The sequence below is a fragment of the Chamaea fasciata genome, unplaced genomic scaffold (genome assembly GCF_029207755.1).
Source record: "Chamaea fasciata isolate MVZ Bird 193981 ecotype frontalis unplaced genomic scaffold, bChaFas1.0.hap1 SCAF_2, whole genome shotgun sequence".
Taxonomy (NCBI): domain Eukaryota; kingdom Metazoa; phylum Chordata; class Aves; order Passeriformes; family Sylviidae; genus Chamaea; species Chamaea fasciata.
Window position 1 is genome coordinate 77,349,591 of NW_027094087.1, and position 27,550 is coordinate 77,377,140.

Here is a 27,550-nt window from a genome sequence, read left to right on the forward strand (position 1 = left end):
AGGTAGCATTTATGACTCTACAGAGTGTATGTATTTTTTTTTCTTTGATTTGATTAGATTAATGCAATCAGATTGATAACACAAGTAATAGAAGGTATTTCTATAGTTGTTTGAAAGCAGAGCTATTGTTCCATATGATTCCTAAACGTTTATTCCAGGAACAGAGCAGTCTGTCATGGGAAATTTTCATAGCTTGTCATTGCTGTCATTTGTAGGGAAAAATGTATTCTGGGAACTAAGGAATCTGCACTTGCTCAATCTTTAGAGTTGCTAACCATTATGAAATCATTACGAAGATAATAATTACTTAAAGTTTGGATCTCAATGAACACCTCTTGGGAAGATCCCCACATCTTGCTGAGGTGATTGCTGGTGGGAAAGGCATTCACTAAAGTAAATGGACCTGGCTAGATCCCTGTGTTTATTTTTTATTTTCACCATGTCTTCTGGGAAAACAGCATCTGCTGTAAGAGCTTTATAGCTTCTGTAGCTACTGTTCACTTAATGCTGAAACTTGAATTTGCATAATGTAGACATGTGAATGTTTTCTATTGTGCTGCCAAATTCCTGTTCCTTTTTTAGTTGTTAATCTGGCCCTTTTCTCATCTGTGCTTTGCTTATGACCTCTTCTGCAAGATCCTCTCTTTACAAGACCTCTCTCTATTTAATTTACTTTGATCCCCTCTATAAGCCCAACGATTATTTCCTTTCATGCAGGTTTACACCTCCTAAACCTGTTCTTTAGTATTTGTGTGTAAAATGTGTATGCGTGAAACCGTAGAACTGACAAGGTGTGTGCTCCCTGGTCATTTTACAGGTATTTTTAGGATATGTTTTTGTCTTCCTCTGTGTATTTTACTGGGAGTTTCCAAGGGCAGAAATGAAGTTGTGTAGGATAATTTTATGGAAGGGCACCATTTTTCGTGGCTTCTGAGGTCTCTAAGCTCAGTAAATACATCTGTAATTGCATTCGCATGAGAAGTTTTGCTGATGTTTCTTTCCTAGGATTATTAAAGATAAGCATGACCATCAGCACCTGACCTTGTGTAGTTTCTTGAGGCACTGGTTGTGTCCTGCTGTTTGTTTGTGTAGTGTATAGCTTGTTCTGGATGCTGTTGCTATAGAAATGTTGTCAACAAAATATATGGGAAGCAAGTCTCTCTTTCGATATCATCTGCATACTTCTGCATGTATGTGTCTCGATTTGTCCATTCTTTAGCATGCTTGCTTCATTCACGTTCACAGAGGCTGTAGTTAAATACAAGATACTGATTGAAGGGATAGGTAATTCATTTTTACCTTTGTTGTTGAGTATTACAATTTTCAACCGTTTCTTTTCCCTTTGATTCAACTGCAAAAGTGGGATGGGACACAGAATGGCCTCATTATTGTAGGAGTATTTCTCTGTTCCCTGCAATGATTCCAAAAGCTCTTGCACACTTCATCAGTATTATTGTAATTCTTTGGCTGCAGGATATTTGGCAGCTGTTGCACCCCACTGGCAAATCCTATTCAGACTTCACTTCCATTCACCATTGCCATTGGAGAATTGATTTCTCTCTCCTCTGCTCTAACCTTTCCCAATTCATTTTGGATTGTTCAATGTGAAACATTTTAATTTCATATCATACAGCCATTCAGCTCACAATCCTTTTTTAACCTGTCACCAGGGTAACAGCATAGCATGCTTGCTTTAGGCAATCAAGTTTTTATTTCACATGCTTAATGTTGCATTAAATGTTTGCATTTTGTTTAACCCTCTTAAATACTTTAAAATGTGGATATGTTTTGCAGGGTAATGAAGACTCTGATTTCAGTGTCAAGTCTTCACAGAAACTGTCTTACTTAAAATAAAAAATAAGAAATCAGAAGATGAATACAGTAATGAGAAGATTATTAATAAAATCCCAAATGGCTGAATGAGGCAAACATCCCTAAAATGGTAAAAAATATTTTTCCTCTGGTAAAACCTTCCAGAGGCTTATTATTATAATCTTTAGACCTATACTTTGGGATTATTTTTACCTGTAAGTGCTTGTATCAAATTAATGCAAATATAGGATTAACCATGCAATAACATGACTTTAAGAAGTGAAATGTCTGGCCTGTGCATGTAACCTACTTCACACTGCTTGCCAGATGTGTGTGGAACTGCAAGCTGAATAACAAGTATTTTTTTATACATCAAAATTAGAATTTATTGGGATGGTGCAGTTGATTAAAGAAATAGGGAATTTTTAAGTATCCGTTTTTCTTCTAAATGCCAACCATCATGGCATGAAGAACAGCCTATAACCATTTTATTGGAAATAAGAATAATAACAAATTTGTGTTACCACAGATGGTTACAAAAATAAAATAAAATGGACATTTTCATATCTGAAAATATTAAGCAAGATTACAAAAGCATTGATTTCCTATAACGGATGCTACAGAGCAAGTTCTGCCTGTCTTAGTAATGGAATAGGACCAGCCAGGTTTGACCTCACTTTTTTTGTTGGTATTAAAAAAATGTCCATAATAGATGTCCTTAAAATACCCAGTCTATAACTATAATTAGAGGTGTAGTGTTAAAGGCTTTTTATCTGTCACGTTCCAGTCTCAGTTACATAGGTATAAAAGGTATGGGGGGAAGGGGTGGGAAGTATTTATTTTTTTGATAAGTAAAATCTAAAAACAGCACATCGCAAATAAGCCCAAACTTTCTTTTTTATAATGAAATAAGCCCATAATGAAAGCACTGATAATATGCATGTTTACACTTCAGAATACTAATTTTACAAACCCTCCTGTTTTCAAAATAGGTCATGTATCTCTATCGCCCTTTAAAAAACCCAAATGCGGAATATTTGATAACTATACTAGCCAGTGTGAGTTCCTTGAGAAGACAACTGTTTGCTGTAGATCAGACCCATAAAGTTGACTTTGTTCGAATTTTTCTTCCAACAGCATGTGGCTAACTATAGAAGGATAGAAATGAAGTTTCTTCTATTATTTTCCAAGCTTTCTGTCCAGTTTTCTATTTTCCCAAGTTGTGCTATAAGCTACCAAATATTATTACCCGCCTAAAAAGGTTTGGCAGTGTTTTGTTACTGAATTTTGCCAAAAGGAGCCAAGCATATGGTAACAGTTAATTTATTGGTTCTTCTAACCTCCAGGGAACTCTTTACAGAGAGCATATTACCTTTTTATCTAACATATTTTAAATAAAAGAGCTGTTGACTTGAAATTTGATATGCCAGTGTAGAAGCTAAACTTTCAGTGCAGTTATGCTCAATTCAGTCTTGTTTAAGGGTAAGACTAAAAGTGTAAACATACAGGATTGAGCTAAGACTTCTTTCTTTTCAACTTTCAGAGAGGCAGGTCTCTTCTGTATAATTTCAGTGTGTGTGTGTTTAAATAAAAATACTGAAGAGACATTTTCATTAGAAAAATAAGCCCTACCTTTGTCTCAGAAGACTTGGAGATCTTCACTTCTGTGTTAAGATATTCCTGGTATGCGCATTACAAAGGAATGATAAAAGAAAGGTACATTTTTCATTTCTTTGTATGTAAGACCACAGGCCTGTTAGTTGGTATGTGACAATGCAGCTTTGTATAATTCTAATGGGAGAATTAGTTGAGAGTTAACATTGCTAATAGGGTTGCTATGCGCTATCTTGGAGTTGGATCTCATCCCTGATATTTGCACAACTTAAATCAGTTGTCTACTACTGTATTAGAGGTGACCTTCTTTGTTCCACCTTAGGTACTGTATATATTTCTGGTTTTGTAACCGGGAGGTATTGTGAATCTTGAAAGGAAAGCTACATGGATATTTCATGGTATTTTCAATGGGATGCTTGGGATAGGTGATGCCTTAAGTAAAAAAATACTTAATACTGATTTCTGTTGTTTCTTCGTAAGTATTCAAAGACCTGATTATTTTTCCCTGGATCTGTGTTGAGACCGCTCAAATGACTTTTTCTTTTATGATTATGGATGATTCTTTAATATCTTTCACAGACCATTCTTTCGTAGTTTACTTTTCTGTGTAATTAGATGTGGTGCTTGGAGTTTGTTTTGGCTGTGGCTTCCCTTTAACATCTATCTTCAAAGCCTGTAGTGTGAGAAAGACTGGGCAGGAAAGAACAGCACAGGACCTCGTTCTTTTGAAACCAGGGATGTTTACCCATGAATTTAGAAAGGAGATGACAGGTCTTTATCCTGTCTCTCTGTGGTGCTTAGTGAAATTACTCTTTCTGCAGATAGTAGTGAGATGATACAAATATATTATTTGCATATTAATTCCAGTTTAAAAAAACCTACTTCTAAAAAATCTGGGTTCCTAGGTTTTAAGCTTTTGTCTTTACCCCTGTGTTTTCTGATACGTGCTTCTGAATCTCCTCTGTCTGGCATGATGGTGGCAGAGATGGTGACATACCTTGGTGACACAATAATGCTGTTCTCTAGGTCCTGCTGCCCAGACACTGAAGTTTAAGCTGGTCCCCTCATCTGGCTGCACCCGGCTGTTGATGCCCTTAGCCAACTTTACACTGTGTGTTTCCTTGAGCTAGCGAGAGCACTTGTCTTTAAACTCTTTGTTGCCTGCCCTGCTCCCTCCCCTGCAGCAAAGCCTTTATTCTTGTGACTTGTATCCTCAAATCACAATCATTGTAAGGTGCTTATTAGTATTAAGTCAACCTTCTTGTCTTGGTTTAGGTACAAAACCCACGACACTTATTCCTCTATTCACTGTGGTTTTTTTCCTCTTCTTTGATCTCGGCCATTGCATGCCTGCCTCTACCACATGCTGCCTTTTCCCAAGTCTTTACACTTGTATTTAAGCGAACCCTTTTGAGTAAATAGGCTGCAACTCTGTTTCAGTGATTCCAAACTCTGGTAGTCTTACAACCATTTAAGCTTCATTCTCCTTCTGTTGGATCTTCTTTCCACACCCTACTTCTCTTCAGCTTCCTTAGCTTTCTCCTTATTATGTGTCTTCCCAGAAGCAAGGGATAGTGAGAGCTGATAGAATTTTGCTGTTTCACAGTTTAAAAAAGTTGGATTGCAATGAGAAATTGTTGTGTTCAAGGCCTGTAAAAGGTGGAACATAACTCTTTAGAGAGAAGGACTTTGGTAATTTAACCCCAGCCACCAAATATGAAGAAAATTACCTCTACCCTGGCCAAAATCAGCACACAAGGCTAGTTTGTCTCACCTAGGAAGGTCCAGAGGGGCTGCAGTAATTTGCATTTTAGAAAAATTGTGTTGGGTGTAAACAGGGAAACTTTGGGCTGAGGGAGAACATGGATGTTGTGTATGGATTCCTGCAGCAGGTGAAGTGCACAGGAAAGTTTGGGGCTGAAGGCAAAGTTGTGAGAACCAATTCTGAACATCTTCTTTAGGTATCATCTTTCAGCTGCCACACACTGTGGCTGAAATTGTATTTTAGAAATACTTTGGATCTTCCTCATGTTTGTGCAACAGTTTTACTTCACATTTTAACATTTCTGTTCAAAATGAATCTGTCTTTTTAGTCAGAAAAATCTTAATATTCTTTTTAGCATCCTTTTGATCACATACAATTTGTTTGGTCATGCTGGTTTATATAATAGAAACATTCACAGAAAAACATATGAATATTGGGTTCATGAGAAAGAAGAACAGTATCATCTATGATACTTAATTTAATAATTTTTAATTATTATTAAAATAATAACTATTATTAAAATAATAAATTTTAATAATAATTATTATTAACTAATAATTGGATGTGTAAAAGGTAATGTTTAAAGAATTTTTTTCCATAGCATTTTAAAATGGACTTATATGGTACATTTTAATATATTGTGTTATTTATATATTTTATATTTAGGACATGAATTCTTTGCCTACTGAACTACACTGATTCGTGCTAATTGTCTGGGCAAAAAGGAAATGAAGGAGACAGAACTTACAGTTAAGTGCATTGTAGAAGTGTAACTATATTCTTACATCCTTAGACCTTATTTAACCTTCTACTGTTTATCATTGAATATTGGACTAGATGGATATAATATAGGCCAGTCAGCACAGCCATTTTTATGTCCCCATCCTGTATTGAACATGATTTTGCTAAAATAGCCATCATCAAGGTTCATCTCACCTACAGCCTGGCTTCTCTAACTCTGACCTTAGTCAGCAAAAAGCTTAGTGGGCAAAAGTTTTTGTATTAGTCCTGAGAATGAGGTTAGCTGTTAGCTGAAAGGTTAGCTGTTACAAATTTTTTGTCCTTCACATTCAGCCTCAGTTTAATAATTCTCAAATTCTTTCATTCAGGTCTTAGCTACATAACTTTAGCAAAGTTAGTCTGTGCACATTGTTTTTCTTACTGTCTTTCTTCTCTCTACGTGTGAGACTGTAATATGAACAATGGCAGGTATCTTATTAAAAGGATGAAAATGCATAGAGGGCAATAGATATTTACCACCTTTTGAATATGTGTCACTCTTAAATAATTAGATGGCTGTGTTTCTGTCACTAGATTTGCAGTGCCTAAGTAATGTGAAAAATATAGGTAAGCATTACCTAAGGGTAGTTCAGCCAATTTCAGGTCTAACTCATTGTGAGAGGCACCTTCCTCTTTCCATTAGTTAAGAGGGAAAAAGATGGTTAATAATCCGTGGTGAAAGCTTGGTGGTGTGAGTGCCGGATGTAAGCTGAACGTGTCTGGGGTGATGTAGGGAAGGTAATGAGAGTCACTGAGCTCTGCTATGTGCTGTAATTGTCCAGACATGGTGTGTGACTGCTTGTCGGAGATATCCATGTTTTATGTTATCTAATGTAATTTTTAATGAGCTTTTTGGGGTTTTCTCATCTCCTGTGTTTTTTCTCTTTAACTGAACAGAAGTAGTGACATTAATCTGTTTCATAGGAATTTAGTGCAGAAGAAACAAGAGAACAAAGCTTTAGAATCCGTGAAATATGCCACGTTTCTTACGTGTAGGGAGGAGGGAGTAGCTGTCACATTGCCTGTTGGAAACCAGCTTGAGTACTTCTAGCCAAATGCTGTAATCACATTTACCTGTGGTTTGGTAATACATTGTTGGTACCTGTGTTGTCACCCAGCACTGGTTCTTGTGCACGGAGTTGGAAAAGCCAGGCACTGTCTAGAAAACCAGAGTTCCAAATGAATCATGGCTCTTGGTCAGTTCTGTTTCTCACACTATGGCGTGTAGGATGGCTAGCAAGGAAAATCTGGTCATCCTTTTGCAGGACTGAATGTTCATTCTTATATATTGCCTGAATGAAATCTCTTATAGAGGAGAAAGCACAACAGAAAAATTTGATTAATATGGCTGTATTTTAAAAGCAATTTCATTGGCATGAGATGGTTAAGATCTTGGATGGACTCTTGGTTCTGCTGCAACAAATTTGTGAGAGGTGATAAACTCTGCGTAATGGCTGAGCTCTTACAATACTCTGGAACTCTACTGAAATCTGGTGCAAGCATTGTGTTTTCCAAGATGCACAAAAAAATGAGTGTAATTCTATTTTAAACAATGACCTTTGGGATATTGCATATGTGACAGGCTTTAGAGAGACCAGGTCAAATCATGAGTCCTACAAAGTGTGGCAGAAATTCCATACTTCTGGCAATACAATCTGGGTAGTTCCAAGGGGACTGACAGATCAAAAGGGTGAGAGAACTAAATGAAACTGTAAACCACAGGAAAGACAGCATTCAATACAAAGCTCTTAACAAAAAACTTGAAAAGATTTTTGGAGGTGGTGTCCTCTAAAAAGATGTTTTCAGTTTGGCCTAAGACAGGTTGGGGGTTTTATTTTGGTTAGCTAGTATAATTTACAGTTTTTCCTTAGTTTGCACACTGTGTTCCTTGTGGGCCTTAAAGAAGGCCAGTGTTCTTGCTCCCTGTGCTGTTGCCGAATTTCCTCAGAGATGGATTTATTCTGATGTCTTTCCTTTTCCCTTGGCAGTAGCAGTTGTCTTTCACTCCTGATAGTGTATCTCCTTTAGTAAGTTCAGCAGGTACTGAAAAGTTTCACTGTATTGGGTCTTAAAAACTTTAAGGAAGCACTGTATTTCAGTTTGTTGTTAGTGCTTGTGGGTCAGATACCTATCTCTGAATAAGAAAGAGATAGGTTCATGTGTTTTTTTAGGATTAAGTTTGTAAATTAGTGATAGTTGGGGAAATGGCAATCTGTTCAAGAAGATACTATCTAACAAGATAAAGGCAGCTCAGGCCATGATTTTTTCAAAATGGAATTTTAAAATTTGATTCTAAAATATGCATTTTCTCCTCCAAAATGCAGAACAAATTTTCAGATGTATCGCACTTTACAGTGTTTTCTTTGCCTTCAGCTGGCAGGAGCTGGTAGGTATTAAATACTTCTTAACAGAAATTTTACTGGGGCAGCTAAATAAGAGGGGTTGAGCTTGACCCTCTTAAATGTCAGAGTTTTTTTTTTTCCCCCTGAATATCTAGACTAAATACCAAACTTTGGATTTTGAGGGAATGCAATTGCAGAAATTGTCATTAAGATCAAAATCTCTCTGTGTGAATAAAGGATTCTTCAAGAATTAATCCAGCGGTCATTAGAGAGTGTACTAGTACAAGTGTAGCATCTTGTTCATAATGAGGAGCTCATATTCTTGCTGTATGTATTCGATTTTTGATTAGATTTAGTCCTGTCCTGTGAACTGAATGCCTATTTGTGACTGGAGTGTGCTGGGTGCAGTTCTGGAACCTGGTTTCTGCCTTTCTTCACCAGAAGGGGACCTGGTTCATGCATCCCCAGACTGTTCTGCAATGTGATCCAAAGCAGTCTGAGTGCGGTGGTTGGGATAATTTGCTTTGAGAACTACTCCTGAGCTGAGGTACACAACACTGATATTCTCACAGTCCCCGTGTATGGTCCTGTTACTTCTGAGTTTTCATACTCTCCAGAACTTCTGTTACAAAAGGGGGTGAAAAAGTGAAATTCTGACAGAAGGGATAACAGATTAAAGCACTAAATATATTTTGATTCAGGTTTACAGCTATTAGTGGCAATTGAGCTCAAGATTAGTGGGCAGATTTCACCACTGAAATCTAGCACAAAGTTTGCCTGGGTGTTTTTAAAAATGAGTTTGTGGAAAGTAGTCTTAAATGTAGAAGTAAAGTTGGATTATTTCCTTATCAAACTTAGAGGTAATTTTTAATCACTTCCCCTCATTTTCATACTAGCATTAGTAGGGTTAGCATTTCCTTCTGCCTATCTGTTATGTGGACAGAGAACCTGTAGTATTCTTAACTTAATTCAAAGTGAAAAATGGCACGTTATTACTGGGAACAGCCCTTCTTTGAAGGGAGGTGTAGGACAGACTTCCCAAGAGGCAGCTATTTCCCATATTGTTATATGAAAGTACATAACTGGATGATATTAACAGAGTGCTTTAGTCCTCCCTACTGCATCACAGTGGTTTGTTCTGAAGCTCTTTGCACATAAAAAGAAAGTGAGATAATTATTGTAAGACTGTTCTTAAATATCTGCACAATAAGTTTCTTTGTTTAAGGAAATAAGAGAAAATTTGTATAGGAGAAGGCATTTGCTGTTTTCCTTTTATGAAGTAAATTATTATTATTAGTTTTGCCAACTGCCCAAAGTTATCTCTTAATAAAAATTTTAAAAAATGTTTTGGAAAACAACAAAGTTGTGAAATTAAATACTTTAATTGGTGGAGAAATAGCCCCAACATTTTTTGATGACAAACAGATTTTCAGATTTTTCTCTCCATGACAGTTGTTAGCATGCACAAGTCAATATTGTTGACTGATGTGATTAAAAACACCCTCTTGCAAGTGGTTCCTCCTTTGGTAAATAAAAGATGGTTGAAAAAACAGATTAGAAGCACAGACTTGTAAATGATACTAAAAATAAATGTCTTTGTACTTGTGAAGTACAAGTGATTTGATTTGACTGTTCCTTCTTATTTCACAAATGCTTGCAATGAGACAACTATCAACATCTCTTATGCAGCAATAATGGTTATGATGTTTGCTTTTTCCAACAGAAACCAAATACTAAAGTAGGTCCTAATATGTCATAGGAGAGGAAATCAGTTTCAGATATGTTTTACATTTATTTATTTGAAATTTTCAAGGTATGCCTAAGGACTGGGCAGTCTGACCCTTTTTTGTGAAACGGAGAGGTCTTGGGCTCTACTTTCGGCTTGCAGTGTTACTGTGTTTCATTCAGTTTGTTAATACAGAGTGCATAGAAATTTCCTGGCATTAGGACCAAGTGCCAAAACCTTTTGTCCCAAAGAATGCATCATCAGGCTGCAAACCTAAGTCTCCATGAATTCTCTGAGCCTCCATGAATCTCTCATTCCTTCCTATCATCCCCAGTGCTTTCCTGGGCCCTTGCTCTTTCTCTTGAGATGTTGGAGGTGCATGTGAATCCCCACAGGCTGAGGAAGACTGATAGCATGGATCTTGGATTCTTTGGGCATCCACTCTTCAAACATGATTTTGTTAAATCAAGACAGGCAATAACAGCAATCCTACTTCATTTCTCCAATAGATTTAAGAGTAAAAGAGCCTCGAAAGATCTTTCAAGAGGCTTAGAATTGTTGTTTGCCTGCCTGTTTGGAGGATAATTTCTTGTTAAGACCCTGGAGACAGCTTTGGCAGAGGAGTCCCTAGTTTCTTGCCCGTGCCAGGCTGCTGAGGATGCTGGCTGTAAAACATTGGGGTTGGGGTGTCTCTCCTTGCAGGACCCAAGCCCTGCATGTTTGGAGACCTCCACAGTGGAAGCAAGTTAGCCAGGGTGAGCTCAGGTTCTTTGCAAGGTTATTTCTTTGTTAAATGAAAATGAAAAGCATTGAGCCAGAGTCTTAGATCTGGGCAGCTGAATTCACCCTAGATTTATAAGAACTAGCTTAACTGTTTCTTTAGCCCTCATCTGGGTTTCACTGCTGAAGGCACTGGAGGTTTTCGTTGGTCACTGGACTGCCTTTTATGTCCATGCAAATTGCTCAGAAAGCTTCTGTTAAAGGAGAGGGGAACATCCAGATGTATGCTGTTCTGAATCAAAACACAGTGCGCTCCATAGCATCCTTTTAAAGCATTGCTTTTTATTTAATGGTTTACTCTCAATGTAATTTCATTTTTTCCTGTGGTCACTATTCAAGTAGAGTATAAGCTGTAAATATGCATATTTGTTATTGATCTCAATGTGATATGTAAGAAAATCTAATGTAAAAACCTTTTTGAAATAACTGTTGAGTAATTCTTTCAGCCTTTGTCTGATCAGCTGGCACACAGGCTAGTAGAGGTTATTATTTTGTATGACATATGAAGAACTATAATTTAGTCTAATGATGGTATATTTTCATATTCACAGTGAAAGGGGTACATGTATATGTATGCACATATAAAGCAGGAAGAAGGAAAACCTATTTTTATGTAAAAGGCCACATCATATGTATAGATGGACCGGTCTGAATATATGTAGAAAATGTGTGTGAATAGATACAGAAAATACTTCAAATTGCTGAATAAAATATTCCCAGATTCTTAGGTCCCTTGCACATAATGTTTGGTTCTTAAAATAATCCTGTGAAAGTGCTGCTTTTATCTTTTCTGTGTGATGATGAACTTTTATGTTGGAAAGTGTTGAAAGTGCTCAGATACTAAAGCTTAGATTTGTGTTTTGTTTGGCAGTACACTTCTGTTTAGAATTCTTTTAATCTATCCATTGCCTGCTTTTATATTCATTTGATAGTTGAAGGTTCTGTGAAGGATATTTCTTTGCATATGAACTTATTAAACCAATAATGCACAAAAGTGTGAGATTTACTTCCGTTTTTTGGGGGGGGGGGGTTTTGGTGCTTTGTGTGTTTTTGAGTTTTTGTTTGGGTTTTTTTTTGCGTCACAAGATAGGCTCTTGTTTGAGTTGTTTAATTTCTATTTGCCTTTCTTGATTTTTTTTTTTTTGGAGGGGTAGGGGGAGGGCAGGGAAAATAAGAAACAATTTATATGGTAGATCTAAAGTTTCATTAAAATTGCTTATGCCCTGTCCCAGGCATTTTAAGTGGGCCATCTGTCTAAACATCTCTGCATTTTTTTCTGATCATTTCCTCGACTTATTCATGAGCCATGGGAGGGCTCCTTTGTTGTCTCCATGTAGCTGGTTCAGTCTACCCCCACTGAATACATCTATGTGCTTGCATAACATATCTTTTCACAGTGCTGGAAATTCTCTGAACTTGGTTCAGATGAATGGCCCACTTTCTGAAGGTCTTTTTTTCTCTCTTTGCAAGATTTGTATGCAGAAACTGACCTTGGTGGCTACAGAATCCAGCACATTATTCTTGATCATTTTACAGGCCACCTGCTGTGAAAGTTATGATGAAGGATTTCTTAATGATTCTTTGACCATTAACATTGTTTTAAGTCAATATTTCACTTTTATTTAACTGCTGAATAGGTAAATTGCACAATTGAAAAACAGCTTTATGGAGTGTCACATAATGTGGTTTTCAAATGCTTGTAATCTTTCAAACTGGAGGATTTGTTATGATAGTTTGGGATTTCTCTGTTTACATAAAGTATTATGCAGCAAAAATATCAGAAGTGAAGAGGAATTTGTAAATGTTTTCCCTCTCAGCGTTAGAACACATATTTGAATTGGAAGTAAAAAAATCTATACTCAATTTTCTGATCCTTTAGGAGCTGGTGACATCCTAACTCATTTACATCGTCAGTGGTAATCGGGAGATGGAGGTTTATGTGCCACAAACTGCAGAAAATAGTAGTTTTTATTGAATTCCTTCTATCTGATTGGTTGGTGACAAGCAAAATGGCCTGGGCAGAGTTATTACTTGATTTGCTTTTGTGAATGTGTTTTCTTTCATTACTTTTTTTTTTTTTACTAGAATAGATAATAGTTTAATTAATGTTTTCCATGAGCACAGTAAATATGTGTCGACCTAAAATTTTTCGCAGTTGTCTGCTTTCCTCACTGAAAACTTGCAGAGAGACCAGGAGCTTTGGTTGCTGCGTTATTCTCAAGTGTCTCCCTCTCCCACACATGGCATTTGGGGGTAAAAGGGACATAATACTTTCTACACAGACATCATCTCTAGTTGAACAAACAGCAGTAGAGCTTGAAAATAAATAACTAAGCAGGAAAACAATGCAGTTTTTCTTGTTGCATTGCTTACATGTTTTGGTAATTGGTGCTTTGGAGTAGAGCCTTTATGACTTAAAGCCAGGCCATCACTCTTCAGCTGTGTTCCTGTGCTTGTGATGCTTCCCCTTAGAAGGCAATTTGGAGTGGAGAGTTCAGAACTGCCCTTCTTTGTGTGGAAGGAGTTTATAAACCCTTCTCCACCCATCTCCTGTTGTGGCTGCAGTGCTGCCTTTGCTCTCTCTGTCCTTTTGTGTGTAATGCTCCTGGCAAGGATCATCAGCAGTGCACAGTTCTCCATGGCCCTGCTCCTCATCCACCTGGCACTCATCTTGGTGTGAAACTTGTGTTTCTTCCTGCAGCCAGTGATCTTTATACACAAATGAAATAATTTTATTGGATAATATGTCATTTGCCAAAGCTGGGAGAAAAAAGGGAGGGCATGTTGAACCCTAGGAAAGACATACTGTGTGGATTCTGAATCTAGGGTTGGAGGAGAAGTGCCTTATATTTTCTTTATGTCCTTTAGGATGGCAAAAGCTACACTATTTTTATTTTCAGGTTTGTTTCTTTTTTTTTTTTTCTGTGAATACAATATGTTGGATTTTAGCCCATTATGTAGAATTTTAAAAGTTCTACATTTTGAGAGTAGCCAGAAATTTGGGAAGTTTTCTGTGAACTAGTGTGAAAGAAATTCAGAGTTCAGATGCTTTGTTTGGGAGGACTTAAAAGTTTTAGCTGAGGAAGCAACCTTGGCCAAGAACAAAGATAATTTCCCATGCACTGAGACTTCTCAGATATTAAAAAAAAAAAAATAAAAATCCAAACACCATAAAACAACAGAAAACCCCACCACAGATCTCCTTTCTTAGCCTGGTAGAAACTTCTGCATTTCTAAAGTGGTTCATGGACGTGAGTGACTTCTTTTTCAAATCCAACAAACTTAGGCTTTGATCCTTACTTTTGGACTTTGTAATCATTATTTATGTGAATGTTCCCTACCTGCAAATCCTATCAAAATGGAGTCTACTACAAGAAAATTACTTTGAAAGGAATTTGGTTTAGTGAAGAAGCAGCATTGTCATGAGCTAATGCAAGTATCTGTCCTAGCCAGTGTCAGTTATAGTTGCAAAACCACAGGCAAAGCTCATTAGCAAAGCTGAAAAATGTCCCTGTGCAAATGATCTTGCAATTCCAGGAGGGAAGCACAACTTGCTGTGTACTTGGTGTTAGATGCAGCTCTGGACCTTGCCCTTCTGGCCACTGGTGTTGCAGAGAGAGAAATTATGTGGCTGTTTGAAACCCAGGCAAAGCAGTGATGACAGTCATGCCTTTCAAGAGGCATGCATCCTGTTTGGAGATACACTTGACAAAGCTCAGCAAGGCAGGACTGAACAAAAATAATCCCTGCTGGAGAACAAGACTGTCTTTCCTTTGATGGCCAGCAGCCAGATTCATGAGGTCACTTCCAGTCAAATGCAATATGAAGCAGGGCTGTGCCAGGAAGGCTGTAAGCAATCTCATGACACCAGTGAAGCAGATCTACTAAGCTGAGTTTGTGATGAGGTCCCAGTTCTAATAGAAGAAATATAAAGTTGCTATAAACCACTAAATCCTGTTGGTTGTTGCAGTGGAGTGTCATGGAGAAGTTAACCAGGTGCTGCCTGTATTGCTGCTTACTGGTGCTCTGATACCAGGAAGTGCAATGAAAATATCTCTCAGCTTGCTGCCTGCTACCTGTGCAGGAAATTCCTCTTCCTCTTCTTCAGGAACTCCTGTGTCTGTCACATTTCCTATCAGCCAGTCTAAATGTTTGGTGACATACAGGAATTCCAATATGAGTTGCTAAGAAATGACATTACACCCAATAAACCATAGATAGTTCCTCAGATTTATTGTTTTGACAATTGTCACTATATTAAATGTGAAAGGTGACACTTGCCATTGTTAGCACAGGAACAGGTTATTTTCAATATCTGTCTTGTGAACTTCGAGGGTAGTGATAGAGGTGAGCTACGGTGTTTGGTGAAATTTGATGTAGTCCTTACTTGGCTCGAGTCAAGAAGTTACTAAGGATAAGTATGCATCTATTTGTGTCTGAAATATTTAGCATTTCCATTTCCCCTTTCCAGGCACACAGCAAGGCACAATTTTTGGAAGCTCCTTGCCTCATTAAGTACTTCAAATTGTACTTTCTTGAGTTCCAGATATCTAAAAACCTAATGTTCTTAAAATAATTGTTAAAATCCTTAGCAAGTTAGTGTGTTATCCTTGGCTTGGGCAGATAATTTCTCCTCCTGGGAGACCTCTGGAGGCCTCACAGGTGCTTCTCCCTGTTGATTCCACAGGAAACCTGAGCACTCTCTTTGGGGATATGTCGTTCACTGGTCACCTGAATCCTCTGGAGGATGCATGTGACATTATGTGTTTACAGGTTTTAAGACTCTGAAGGCTGCAATAAAAGGTGTAGTAAGTGCTATAAGGTACAAGAGATTAATATTACAGCAGAAATTATCCTTAGAGGAGATGTTAAGGTGATAAAATTATTATCCCTACAGATTTCTTACAGAAAAATCTAAACGTGTAAGAGTCAGTGTGGAAGAAAAGCTATACCAAAATGTGTTTTTGTTTTAATGGAGGTTAAATCACACCTTCCTGTCTTCCCTTTAGGCCAAGTGGTGCATGCTCATGGTAGTATATAGTGACCACTCATTAGAAAACTTGTGGTATACTTTTGGACACCAGTTTTTATGGCAAAAGTGGAAGAGACTTGAGAAGTTAGAATGAGGAAATTGAAAATGAATATACATTTAAATGGCTGAAAATTGCATGTTTCACTCTGAATTGCCAAGAATGGAGGCTCAGTTCTCATTCCTTTGCTGCCAGGTGTGTGCTTTTTTAAGTTGAAAAGATTCAGGTTTCCTGTATTACTTGATAAATGGTGCAGCCACAGAATGCTGCAGGAATCAGTATAATCCCGTATGTGGGCTGTGATGATACATCATTATTTTTCCAGTATGAAGGGCTCTGTGGATGAGATACTTAAAAATGTATATTAGCTATAAAATCACTTATATTACTTGTTTGGCTGAATCTTTTGTCTGTAATTGGCTTTTAATTAAGGTTTACTGAGAATGAGATTAAAGAAATAATGATTATATTTTGCCCTTGAAAAGGCTGCTCCAGTTATCACTGTTGCTATTCTCCTGCCAACCCACTTTCTCATCTGCTTTTCATCCTGTTTGAGCTAGTTCTGCAGCAAGTGCTGGCTGCATTCAAGGGCCTCCTATAACTTTATCAGCATACCCAGTGTGTCAAGGCAAATCTAGAAAGAAAGTAAGAGTGTATTTTCTCCTTATATACTGTTTGACAGAAAAATGTATTTAGTATATTTTTTTCAAGTATGCTCTCCAACTGTGTCTATAGATTAATGGTGTTTTATGTCCTTCATGACCATCCTATGAGGCAAGTGCTTCTGGTTAACTTGGGAGAAGCATGAAATCTCTGTTAAAATTTTTTCTTCTGTCTGTTTTTTTTTCTTTTTTTAGAATTCCTATTGCTAAATCAAAGAGAAGTAGCTGGGAGCTCTCTGTGCGTCTAGGAGATGGAACTTACCCAGTTGCAGTTTCAAAGGATGGCTCATCATTTTCTGTAAGTTCTGCTCATTTTCTAAGAAATTCAGTGCATGGAGTCAATATATATTATCCTTGACACCTGCTAACATTCTTCATCTTTTCATTGGCTAAGGATGGATGTGTGGTTTGTCTTTAGTAGGCATTGCTGTGAATTACCAAACAAGACCCTGACAGTTAAATAGTGCTAGTGTACTGAGATTTTTCTCAGGGCTCATGCCTGTGGAACATTTTTGTATATAATTGTTTATTAAATTAGTTTCTAAATTATTCTGCTCAATGTCTTGTTTAGAAGTGGCATCTTATACTCCATTGTAGATATATGAGAGCAAGAAAATAAATGCAATGTTGACAAAAATTGCATTACCTTAAGCTAGTGTTTAAAAAAACAAATCAAGGATCCAAGTGAATTGAATAAGCAATCATACTGTAACTGGAATGGAATTATTCAGCCCTCTGTGGTGGAACTGTGTGTGGTCACAGTAAAATGTCAGTGTTTCAAGATGTACTTACTCACTTCAGATGAATGTGTATAAACTATTGTTTCTTACAAAGATTCTAAGGTAATTACTTAAGCACTTACAGTAGTCAGCATGAAAGGCAGAAGGGCAGACCGTGACAATAGAAGAACAATAATGCTGTGTTTGGTAATTCGGCTGTTCAGCAGAATAAAGCAAAAAAACAAGCTGGTTGAAGTATTAAGAGGATAAATTTATAGGGAGAACTACTTTTTATATCTCCTAATGGTGATTCCATAACCAAAATGAGCTTTAAATTTTTTTTAAATAGGCAGTTGACTTGTATAGTATTCGTTGACTCTTCAGCAAAAGGTTTCAAAAAGGCTTTAATAAGGCAGATTTCCTTAGAATGGCAATACTTGCTGAATTGTTGTTTTGGAAGCAAATGCCAAGTCTGCATGCAGTTTTTAAAATCTGTATAATACTCCTAACAGGCATCCTGTGAACTTGGATACAGCCCATTCAAAGAACAGAACACCTCTGTCAGATTTCAGTTCAGTTTAGAGTTGGGCTGGCACTGGCTTGTGTGACAGAGAGAGCCCTTCCCAGGAGCAGTCATTGCCCTCAGCCTTTCCACCTTTTCTGTTGCAGCATTGCTGCTGTTTTGCAGCACAAGAGCTGCCTGCTGCTGTGGGATGAGCCTGCTGGTCGCTGTGAGTGCTGTGTGGGCCCTGGCTGCTGTGAGCTCACAAATCTAATTCCCACAGTTTTACTTCTCCAAACCAGGGAGCTGTTTAACACAGCCAATTACACAAGCATACATCTGCATACGTGCACGCATTTTTGAGAGATTTGCTTGAGTCCAAACCTGTGTCTCACTTTAAATGGAACTGCTAACTGTTGTGAGATCTTGCAACAGGATGAGAATTTTAGCTAGTAAAAACCAGTTTGACAAGGTATATGTGGCCTGTGATTTCTGATCATTTGGTCTGTTATTCAAACAGTAACAAATGTGAAAGCTCCTTCTCATATCCTTGTGTCCCTGCAGTAAGTTACTCCTGTTACCTTCTACTACTAGGCAAGGAGGCAGGGGCATCCCTCAGTGTCAGAGAAAGGGTGCCTAAGCACTAGGGAGAAATTAAGGGTACCGGGTTAGGACTGGCTTTGTGCCTAAAAGCTTGGGCCAGAGGGATTTGTGACAATTGGTTTCACATTTTATTTCCACCCTAACCATGCCTGTATACTTGGGGAGATATAATTCCTTATTTATTTGTATCTGGAAAATACCTGGTGAAATAAATCGCATTAGGTGGATTTCAGGAGAAGTCTGTTTCACTAAAACCATATACCTGTAAAGACATAGTGTATTAGAAATTGTGCCTGAGCTTGAGTATGTAAAAAGCAGGTAACTCTTTTTTAATAGCAGGGTTGTTTAGAGTTAAACTTATTTTTATTGTTACTGGATAAATAGCGGAGGACATGTTACTCTTCATCAATAATTTTCTTTTTCCTTGTGTTCTCCTGTGATTGTGGTGCAGACAAGAGTATATAGTAACTGTAACACCGTCAAAAATCTGAATTCTTATTCAAAACTTTACAATGGAAAACCAACTGCCTTAAAACTTCAAAGAAGAGAAGTCAAGATTAGGAAAGAGAAATCTTGTTTCTGATCAGGAGGTATAACGTATCATCAGGAAAAAAAAGGGAAATTCAAAGCTTGCTTTATGAACTTCGCTGTCAGAAACACAAGCCTCACTTTTTGAACTTCTGCATTTACTTTTTGCTGTTAAGTTGGTGTGACACAGGCTCCTACCTTTGTGGGTTGTGTCCCCCCGTGGCTTGTGACCAAGATAGCTGAATCTGTGGTGCAGTTAGCTAGCCTGGTGGGAGGGCCACCTTCACATTCCCCTTCAGAAGTTAACTCGCGCCGCAAACTGTGCTGTGCAGCAGCAGCATTCGCATCCTGATTTACTTTGTTTACCGCAGGGACTTCTCCAGCAGTGACTCCTTTCTTTTTTTCCCTGTAACTCTGCTACTCTCACCAGCCAAAAGCTCCCCAGCTGGCAGTGTGCAGTGCTTTGCGCTGTGTGCAGGGAGTGTGAGCAGCAGGCTTCTCCATGGTTCCCGCTGTTCCGAGCGGATTGCTCGTCAGCATTTTGGGCTATGGGTCATCTGTGGTTTACTTCGTTTATCATGAGGTTCTTAATGAATGGTGCACTGTTAACTGCTCTTCGCTGCTCTTTATTTTTCAGAATTTTGAGTTTTGAAACCATCTGTTTTTAACTATTTTGCTTGTAACAGAGGTCCTTGATAGGGGCTGGCTTTAGGCCACTTTAGCAGCCTTGCTTCCCAAAATTGAAGGATTTAAAGGAGAAGTGGTCAAGTGTAAGCGATGCTCTTTGCCTGAAGCACTGCAAACAAAAATATTAATTTTTATGGTTTCAGTAGAGGCTAAAAACTTCTGTGAATCCTAATTTGATATATTTTCTTTTAAAATAGAAGTAACCTGGTTTTTATTCTGAAGCCAGCAACATATATGCTAGTACTTAAATTTACATAAAATTACTGTACTAGAATTTTCAGTACCAGACAGTTGTTTCTGGTGATACCCTATCAACATAGCAAACGCTTTTGCAATTAAAAGATTCCAACGACCTGACTTGAGAATTAAAATTTAGCAGCTTTGGTAGGACCTGCTTACGTGTGCACAAAGAACTTGTCAACTAAATTGATGTAAATGTCATTTATTCTTTTTTTTTCTTTGTTCTATATATTAATTGCTAGAAGAATATTTAAGCTAACTGCTTGTCATATATATACCACAGTTTTTTAGAGGACAGATGGTCAGATTCTTAGCTTTGATTAGTGTTCTTCTTATGCTTAAATTTTTTTTCTCTTGTCAATGGAATTAAAGATCTTACAGTCAAGATTACTGCTAAAATAAAATTTGAAGGCAGAATACCCTCCTTTACATGAGACTAATGCAAAACAGCAACAAGCAGCCCGGAAGCACCCCACCACCAGACTGGAATCTTTTGTTTACTTCAATTACAAATAGGAATCTTTCCCATCTTGCCATTTTCAATTGCTAGTCTGGCTATCAAATGTATTTATTTTTTGATTTCGTTGATTGAGTTTTGCTGTTGAAGGTTGGAGTTTGTTCTTCCTTTACAAAACTCGACTGTTCTGCAGGGTACTGAAGGGTGGGAGAGACACATTCAAATGGGAACCTACATATATTGAGGAAACCTGGTTAGCTGTGTGGTGTCCCTGCAGCATATGAATATGACCCTCCAAAGCCAGATGTCAACTGCCAAGGGTGGTCTAGTTCCATGTGTTGGTGGCATTGTTTATTCATAGGATGGTTTGAGTTGGAAGGGACCATAAAAGTCATTTAGTTCTAACCATCCTTCCAACCTCATTTTAGTTCAGTGAGGAATTTGTAACTGTATTCTATTCAATAAACTTAACTCTTGAAAACCTTTTTGCCGTTATCCATTTTCTGATTATTTGCTACAGTGTAAGAATACTCTGTCTTGAGAATTCTTTATTGATGATTTGCATGTTTTCTCCGCAAGCAGTTGTTACTCTCCTTTTTCCTGTTTGAAAACAGTCCTTTCTGTTAGGATTCTTCATCTCTGTAGTTAATGCATACCTTCCCAGACCGCTTAGCCTCATCTTCTCATCAGTTTAGTTGTCAAAGAATTTCCAGATGTTTTCAGTTATAAAGTAGCTTCTTATCATTGAAGTTGTTTATTTTTTATTTTTTTTTAAGCATAAGGTGTCATAGTTCAGAAGTTACTTTGGGCAAATGGAAATTCGATACATTTCCAGAGGGACCTGTATAGGTCAAATGCTGACTAAGAGGAATAGAGAAAGCTAAATGCCTTAATTCAGGTTGTTACTAGAATGGGCTACCATTTTCACAAAACATTGCATCACTTCCTAAATTTGAAGTTAAGAATAGATAAATGTAGTACAGATATGAAATCTGTAGAAAAACTTTTTGCTGCTTGTTCAGTCCAGTTGGAAATGAATGTTTTATATAATTTTTAGGAAAAAACACAGTTTTTCCCCTTAATCTTTTTCTTGAGAAGTAAAGAATTTATTTAGATATCTGTGTGGGTGGAAAATCAGCCTGTGAACCTCTTAACATTTCCAAGAGAAAACCTATTGTATAGTATGAAATGTCAGCATAAAAATAAAATCTAAACCATTACTGTCATCATTATTTGAATACATCCTATATGATCAATATAGAGTAGATGCATATTTATGTGAATGCTTTACTCTAGTTAGTGAATTCATGTTTATCTAATTATGGTTAAGCTTTGACTTCAAATTCAAATATAATAAGCATTTAATTTGGAGAACTTTGGTGTATTCATTTTCCGTAAATTTCGTGACTGATGGGTAAGTTGATTTGAAAACTACTTCAGAAAATATTTTCATTGTGTTGTTAGGGAGAGGAAAAATACCACCCCAAAATCACACGGAAGTATGCAAAGCATCAAGTGGAACAAGGAATAGTATAATGGAAAATCAGAGCAATGATACAGAAAGTTGCTGTAAGCAAGCTTAGTTCACATTTAATTCCCTAAACACAAATGTGAATGGAGTGGGATAGTAATTCAGTGCATATTAAGTTCTGTCTTTCCAGTAGTCCGGGTAGAAGAATAACATTGCCCATCTATCACTATGAAATTAATAACCTTGTTAAGACACTCAATAAAATACCAGAATTATTATTAGTAGTATTTTACATTTCTGATGTGCTCCCGGCATACAATAATTAATTGGTCATATGAAAGAAATATGAGTGCTGTATTAATAGGGATGAAAAGCAAATACCTGTAGGAATTAAAACAATAAGAGGGGCAGTCTGTTGTAGTACAAATTAACAAATATCCCTAGAAGCAGTAGATGAAGACTTTCTCCTTAGACTAGTTCTAAGTATATATATCGTTACATGTTTTTATTTGAAATAAAATCTATTGTTCCCATGTCCAATATTAGTTTGAATGAAAGGTACGTGCATGTGTAAAGGCACTAGTGGGTGGGGAAAAATCTGTTAGATAATCCTTACAGCTGTAAGTAGAAAACTTTCCCTGCCTTCTTCCATATGGTTTGCATTTTACTTGCAGCATAGCATACAAGCTCTTCATTGCACTACACGTACAGTTGTGCAGATAAAACTCTGTTACAGAGTTCTATGGGTTGTATACGTATAGAAACTATTGTTGTAAAGGTTGTATACCTACTTTCAATCTCTTAGTTCAGCTTCAAATCCAGACCATTTTCTGTTTGTAACACCTGTGTGTTTTGTATAATGTCACTTTAATGCGATATGCGTAATCTAGTGCTGTGGTGAGAGCAAAACCCCTAATTTCCACCCTTGCAAAGCACTGGCTATAGTAGTTGTATTCCTGCTTGTTGATGGACTCTGTGGCTTTACAGATCCTGCAGTCCTTTTTCTGTAGTGACAGATTTACTCTACAGGTAAATGAGATTGACCCATCTTATCCTGATTGGATGGGGACAAGTGCTCCTGGGAGGCAAGCACTCTGCACTTGAATCTTTCAGTCGGAGGAGAACGTTGATCCCTGAGTTTTGACTCTGTGGCAGCTGCTTTAATTGGTATATTTCTGTGACTGCTGACATTGTGGTTTTTTTTAATGAAAGTGGCCTTGGCCTCAGTATCTTGTGAACTCAGTGTTTCTGGTATGCATTTCCACACTGCCTCCTTGAATGTCTCAGAAAGTTTAAGTGCTGGGATCCCTTACATGAAATAGAGGTAAATATTGAGTATACTCATGTAATAATCTGTATGTACTTAGGTGTGCTTTTGTTCTAAGCCAGAGGAGAAGCAGAGTGTGTCTGGATTGTACAGTTTTGTAAAAAACCATGCTAGTTTAGCAGTAAGTATGTGATGGTACATATTTGCTTCGTGAAGAGAGATTGTTGGCATGAGTTTGTATGTCACAGATAAGTTTGTTCACACAGTACTTCATAAGCATATAGAGAAAATACCTACAAGGTTGGGAATTAAAAATTACTTGAGTAATGTATTTATTCACTGTGTGGCTTTAAATATGCTCTTCCCTCTGTGTCAGGTCAGTGAAATAACTTGGTTATAGTAGTGCTTGGAGATTTTTATTCTGCTACAAAACTCACAGTAACATGGTTTGGTGCTGGTATGTAGCCTACAAGACATTTCTAAAAAGAGAATGCAATGAAAGGTCTGAAATGCTAAAATGCAAAATATTTTAAAAGCAGGCATGGTCAATTTGGATGTATATTTTCCTTGTGTTAGAATCAGACTTCACTGCTTTAGAATATATTCCTTAGTAGGCTTAGGAAGAATTAGATTTTTACAGTGATTAATTCTAAATTACCTGATGAAGAGTTTTACCCACACAGGTGGCTTCATAGCATGAATTCCTGTGGTATGAAAATGGATCCTATGTTCTGCCATGGGTAATGATCCAATGGTTCCAGGAATTCCAGTGAACAGTAAACTGAAATATAAATTAAAGCTCTGTAACAATGCAGAGCAATAACATAACATTTTCCTTCTTCAAAAAGTCATGTTTCTGGAAGGCAGCGTTTAATTATTGTATCACCCTTTAGTCTCCCTGTGGTCTTTTGGTGTAAGACTGAAAATACCTTGAGGCCTGGGTGTTGCTTCAGTTCATTTGTGTGCCATGCATACTTGACATCCTGCACCACAATATTCATATAATGATTTTCTAATTTCTAAAAGCAGTACTTACATGAACATTACTTGGATGCTTTTCTTACCACTGATTTCTCATCCAATAAAACTGGAAAGAATATACCCAACCAACTCCTTCCTGTGCCCAGAAACGCCTCTAACATCCCAACCCCTCTTCCCAAATTTTGTAGAATGAATAGATTAAAAAATGTTGTGAGCTCCTCCTGCTGGTTCCGAAGAAGCAATAGTTGCATTTAAAAGACTGCTAATATAGTGTTAAGAGCCTAGCTTATTACCACAAAAGCCATAGTTAACTCTGCAGCTCCTGGATGCTGCTTCATCTTTAATTCTGTTCTCTGAGGAAATTTTAGCACATTTAATATTCAGTATTAAGACTATTTTTTTTCTCCCTTGATGCTTTGGCATAAGGAAGAACTATAAGGTCGTTGCTGTTTTGAATTCCTTTCTTAGCATTAAATTTCTTTGCTGCTTTTTCTCCCTCCTTTAATTTTAAAGTAAACCAGACTATTAAAATTACTAAAATGTAGCTTTTATGGCTTATGAAAAATAGTGCTCCTGTCGTGGATAGATGTGCGTCAGCTGTGACTAAATGTTTTGATGTAGTCTTCTCAAAAGATAGACTAGAAGAGCTTTCCTTTGAAATATGTGAAGCAGTTTTAGACACAGCTTCTCAGATGGATCTAATTAGTCTTTCATACAGACTGGATGTCCGTTTGTTGCAGCTGAATTCTCATTTCATTCACCCATAACTAGAAACACCTCGCTTCAAACGTGTTTCTTCAAAGAAAGAAGGGTTTAGGGTTCCGTGTTTTACTGCTTTTTGATGTTGGTTTCCCTTTAACTGAGAAGACCTTATGTTTATACAACTGTTATTATTAAGAAAACATAGCTTTGTTCATGAGAGTTCATTCGGTATCTGTGTTGGCTATTGGTGGCAGTTGGAGATCTGTGGAATAGATCTTGCTGTACAAGACTAGTGGGACAGCTGTATGGCTGGCTGTTAAGCTTGTTGTAACAAAGATTTGAGTGCAAGCAGGATATTCTAATAAGACCGCAGAACCTGGTTTGTGGGAAGATGAAAATTAAGGTTAGAGTACAAATGATCCAGGCCCATTGGTGGATAGCAGTGCTATTTGTTATTTATACACCGTGTCACGTCACCCAAGGGACACTGTGCTCTGTTCCTCATTTAGGATATGTTTACATGGTGCAGTTTAGTGCAGCACCAAGGAGCCTGTGCTGACTAACCTAGTTTAGGCAAGTGCTGCATTAGTGCTGCTGTACTGCTCCTAGTTGGAGTAACTTGTTAAGAGCTGGCCTGTGCAACCCTGTGAAACAGTGCATTGTGCCGTGTTGTGACACTTCTACAATAGAGAATATCATTAAAACTGTAGTGTGAAGTGTCTGATCAGTGTTAAATAATCAGAGTGTGATACTTGGATACAGCTGTGGTTGATCTTTAAGGAAAATGAGTGGAAGGAAGGCAAGATGACAAAAGTTCTGCCCTTGTCCATCCCCCACTGGCTGCTTTGTGGTCATGATGTCATTTAGACTAAGTGGAATTTGCAGGAACAGGCTAGTGGTGCTTTACTTCTCTGCTTCCTAGAAATGTAGCTGAGCTGGTTTTGGCACTGGATATTGCTATTTGCCTCTTATCTTCCCTGTGAAAGGAAGGGCAGTCCAGCCCTGCTGCCTCAGATGGTGGCACCTTGGACATGTTGGTGAGAGATAGAGTGGGCTGTGAGCAGTCTTGCATTAGTGGAACTGGTTGGTCTGCAGGGCTGTCTCTTGGGTCCCCGTTACTTGTGCACATCAGTAACTCCAGCACACTTTTGTGTTTGCTGGGAACCATTTACTGTAATACCTCTTCCTGCCCTGTGCCTCACCCAGTCATTTCCTCCATTTGCCTCTCACCATGTCACCTTCCTTTTTTTCAATCTTCTGTCCACAGAGGCTTCACATTCCCCATTTGTCCTGCCAGAAAGCAGGACTGGGTCTGCTGTGTATTCACTCACAGGTTGGCCAGTCCAGCTGTTGGGTGACAACCAAATTGCCCTTGTCTGTCCAAGAGCTGAATGGAAGCACTCATTTTGTCCACTGTGCAGCTTTTCATTTTCAGAAAACTTAAAGGGATTTTAATATGTCTGGTTAAAACTGACCAGTCAATGGGTTCAGAAGTTGTGTGTGTGCTGGGAATTTAGAGGAGGGACATGCAAATAAACCGTGCATTTTGTCAGCCTCTTTTCCCTTTTGAGATCAGGCTAAAGGTAGTGTTACTGAAAGGGTTAAGAAAGAAAACAAGGCTGTTTGGAATGCAGGAGGAGGGAAATTATTTTAAATTATTAACAATGAGTTGCATCGCTGTCTGTGGCTTATCAAGAAAAGAAAGAGGAGTCAGATTTAAGTAGTTATAATCTGTTGCCAATATTTCATGTTCTGGAGAAAATCTACATATCTCAAGGACACACAAATTGAAATCAATTGGAAACCAAAATAGACCTATAACTCCATAACTCTACAATTATTTCAGGTCATGTTGTATGCACCAGTATGCTGGATTGACCTTGGCTGAACACCAGATATTCACCAAGCTGCCCTGTCACTTCCCTTCTTTAGCTGGACAGGGCAGAGAGAATAAGATGGAAAATAACTCATAGGTTGAGATAAGGCACTTAAGTAAACAAAAGTGAAAAGTTGCAAACACACAAACAAAGGAAAAGACAAAAGTGTTATTCTCTGCTTTCCATCAGCAAGTGATGTCTGGCTACTTCCTGGGAAGAATCTATTCCTAAAAGGTGATCAGGTATTCAAAAGCTGTACCTTCTGCCTATTAACATCTTTTTCCTCACTGCTGCTAATGTGTCATTTTTCAAGTCCTGCCTCTTTTGAGTTTGTTCTGGTTTCATTCTTCTGATTAGTCCTAGGAATTTCCATTCCTCAGTTGTCTTGACTGGTTCATGCTCTTTGTCTGGCTAGTCTGAGTCTCCCCTTTGGACTGCCACATCAATTAGCGATTAGTCTTGGTTCTCTTCTATAGAACTTCACGTATCTGTGCCCTGCTCCACAGGCCTACAGGCTTTCATCCATGTATTGGCCCTTATTTTCCAGGGCCTCAATGTTGATTTTGCTTATCCCATTTCTTCTACCATTGTAGGAGCATCTGTGGATGGCAGGGAGAAGGAACTCTGCTGACCTGAGATATACTAGAATATGTGGTTTTATTACAAGGGTCGTGGGTAAAAAGGGCCTTGCCTTCAGCCACCAGCCTCGGTTGAAGGGAAGTCCCAGAGAGAGCGGGAGAAAGAACAAGAGGGCAAGAGTTAAGAGAGAAGGGAGCAAGGGAACAAGGTGGCAGGGGGAAGAGAGCAGGGATAAGAGCGCTAAGAGAGAGAGCGAGAGTAGGGAGAAGAGGAGAGGCGAAGATCAAAGAGATCGAGGTCTTTGTTACAATACATTATATCTCCTTTTGTGATGAATATTCTAATTTACAGTGACCAACTAATACAAGACACAAAATCTTATAGAATCTACCTACAGCCTATAAGAACTACTGCATTACCATACTA

At 37.9% G+C, this 27,550-nt stretch overlaps 1 protein-coding gene across 2 annotated transcripts in view; it reads left to right on the plus strand.

The window, feature by feature from the left end:
* Nucleotides 1-27,550, plus strand: part of PCCA (propionyl-CoA carboxylase subunit alpha) — a 302,552-nt gene that overhangs the window by 177,260 nt on the left and 97,742 nt on the right. For both annotated transcript variants that reach the window (XM_066176406.1, XM_066176405.1), the window contains exon 19: nt 16,707-16,809. In XM_066176406.1, the coding sequence (XP_066032503.1) occupies nt 16,707-16,809 (103 nt within the window). The remainder of the gene's footprint in view (nt 1-16,706; nt 16,810-27,550) is intronic.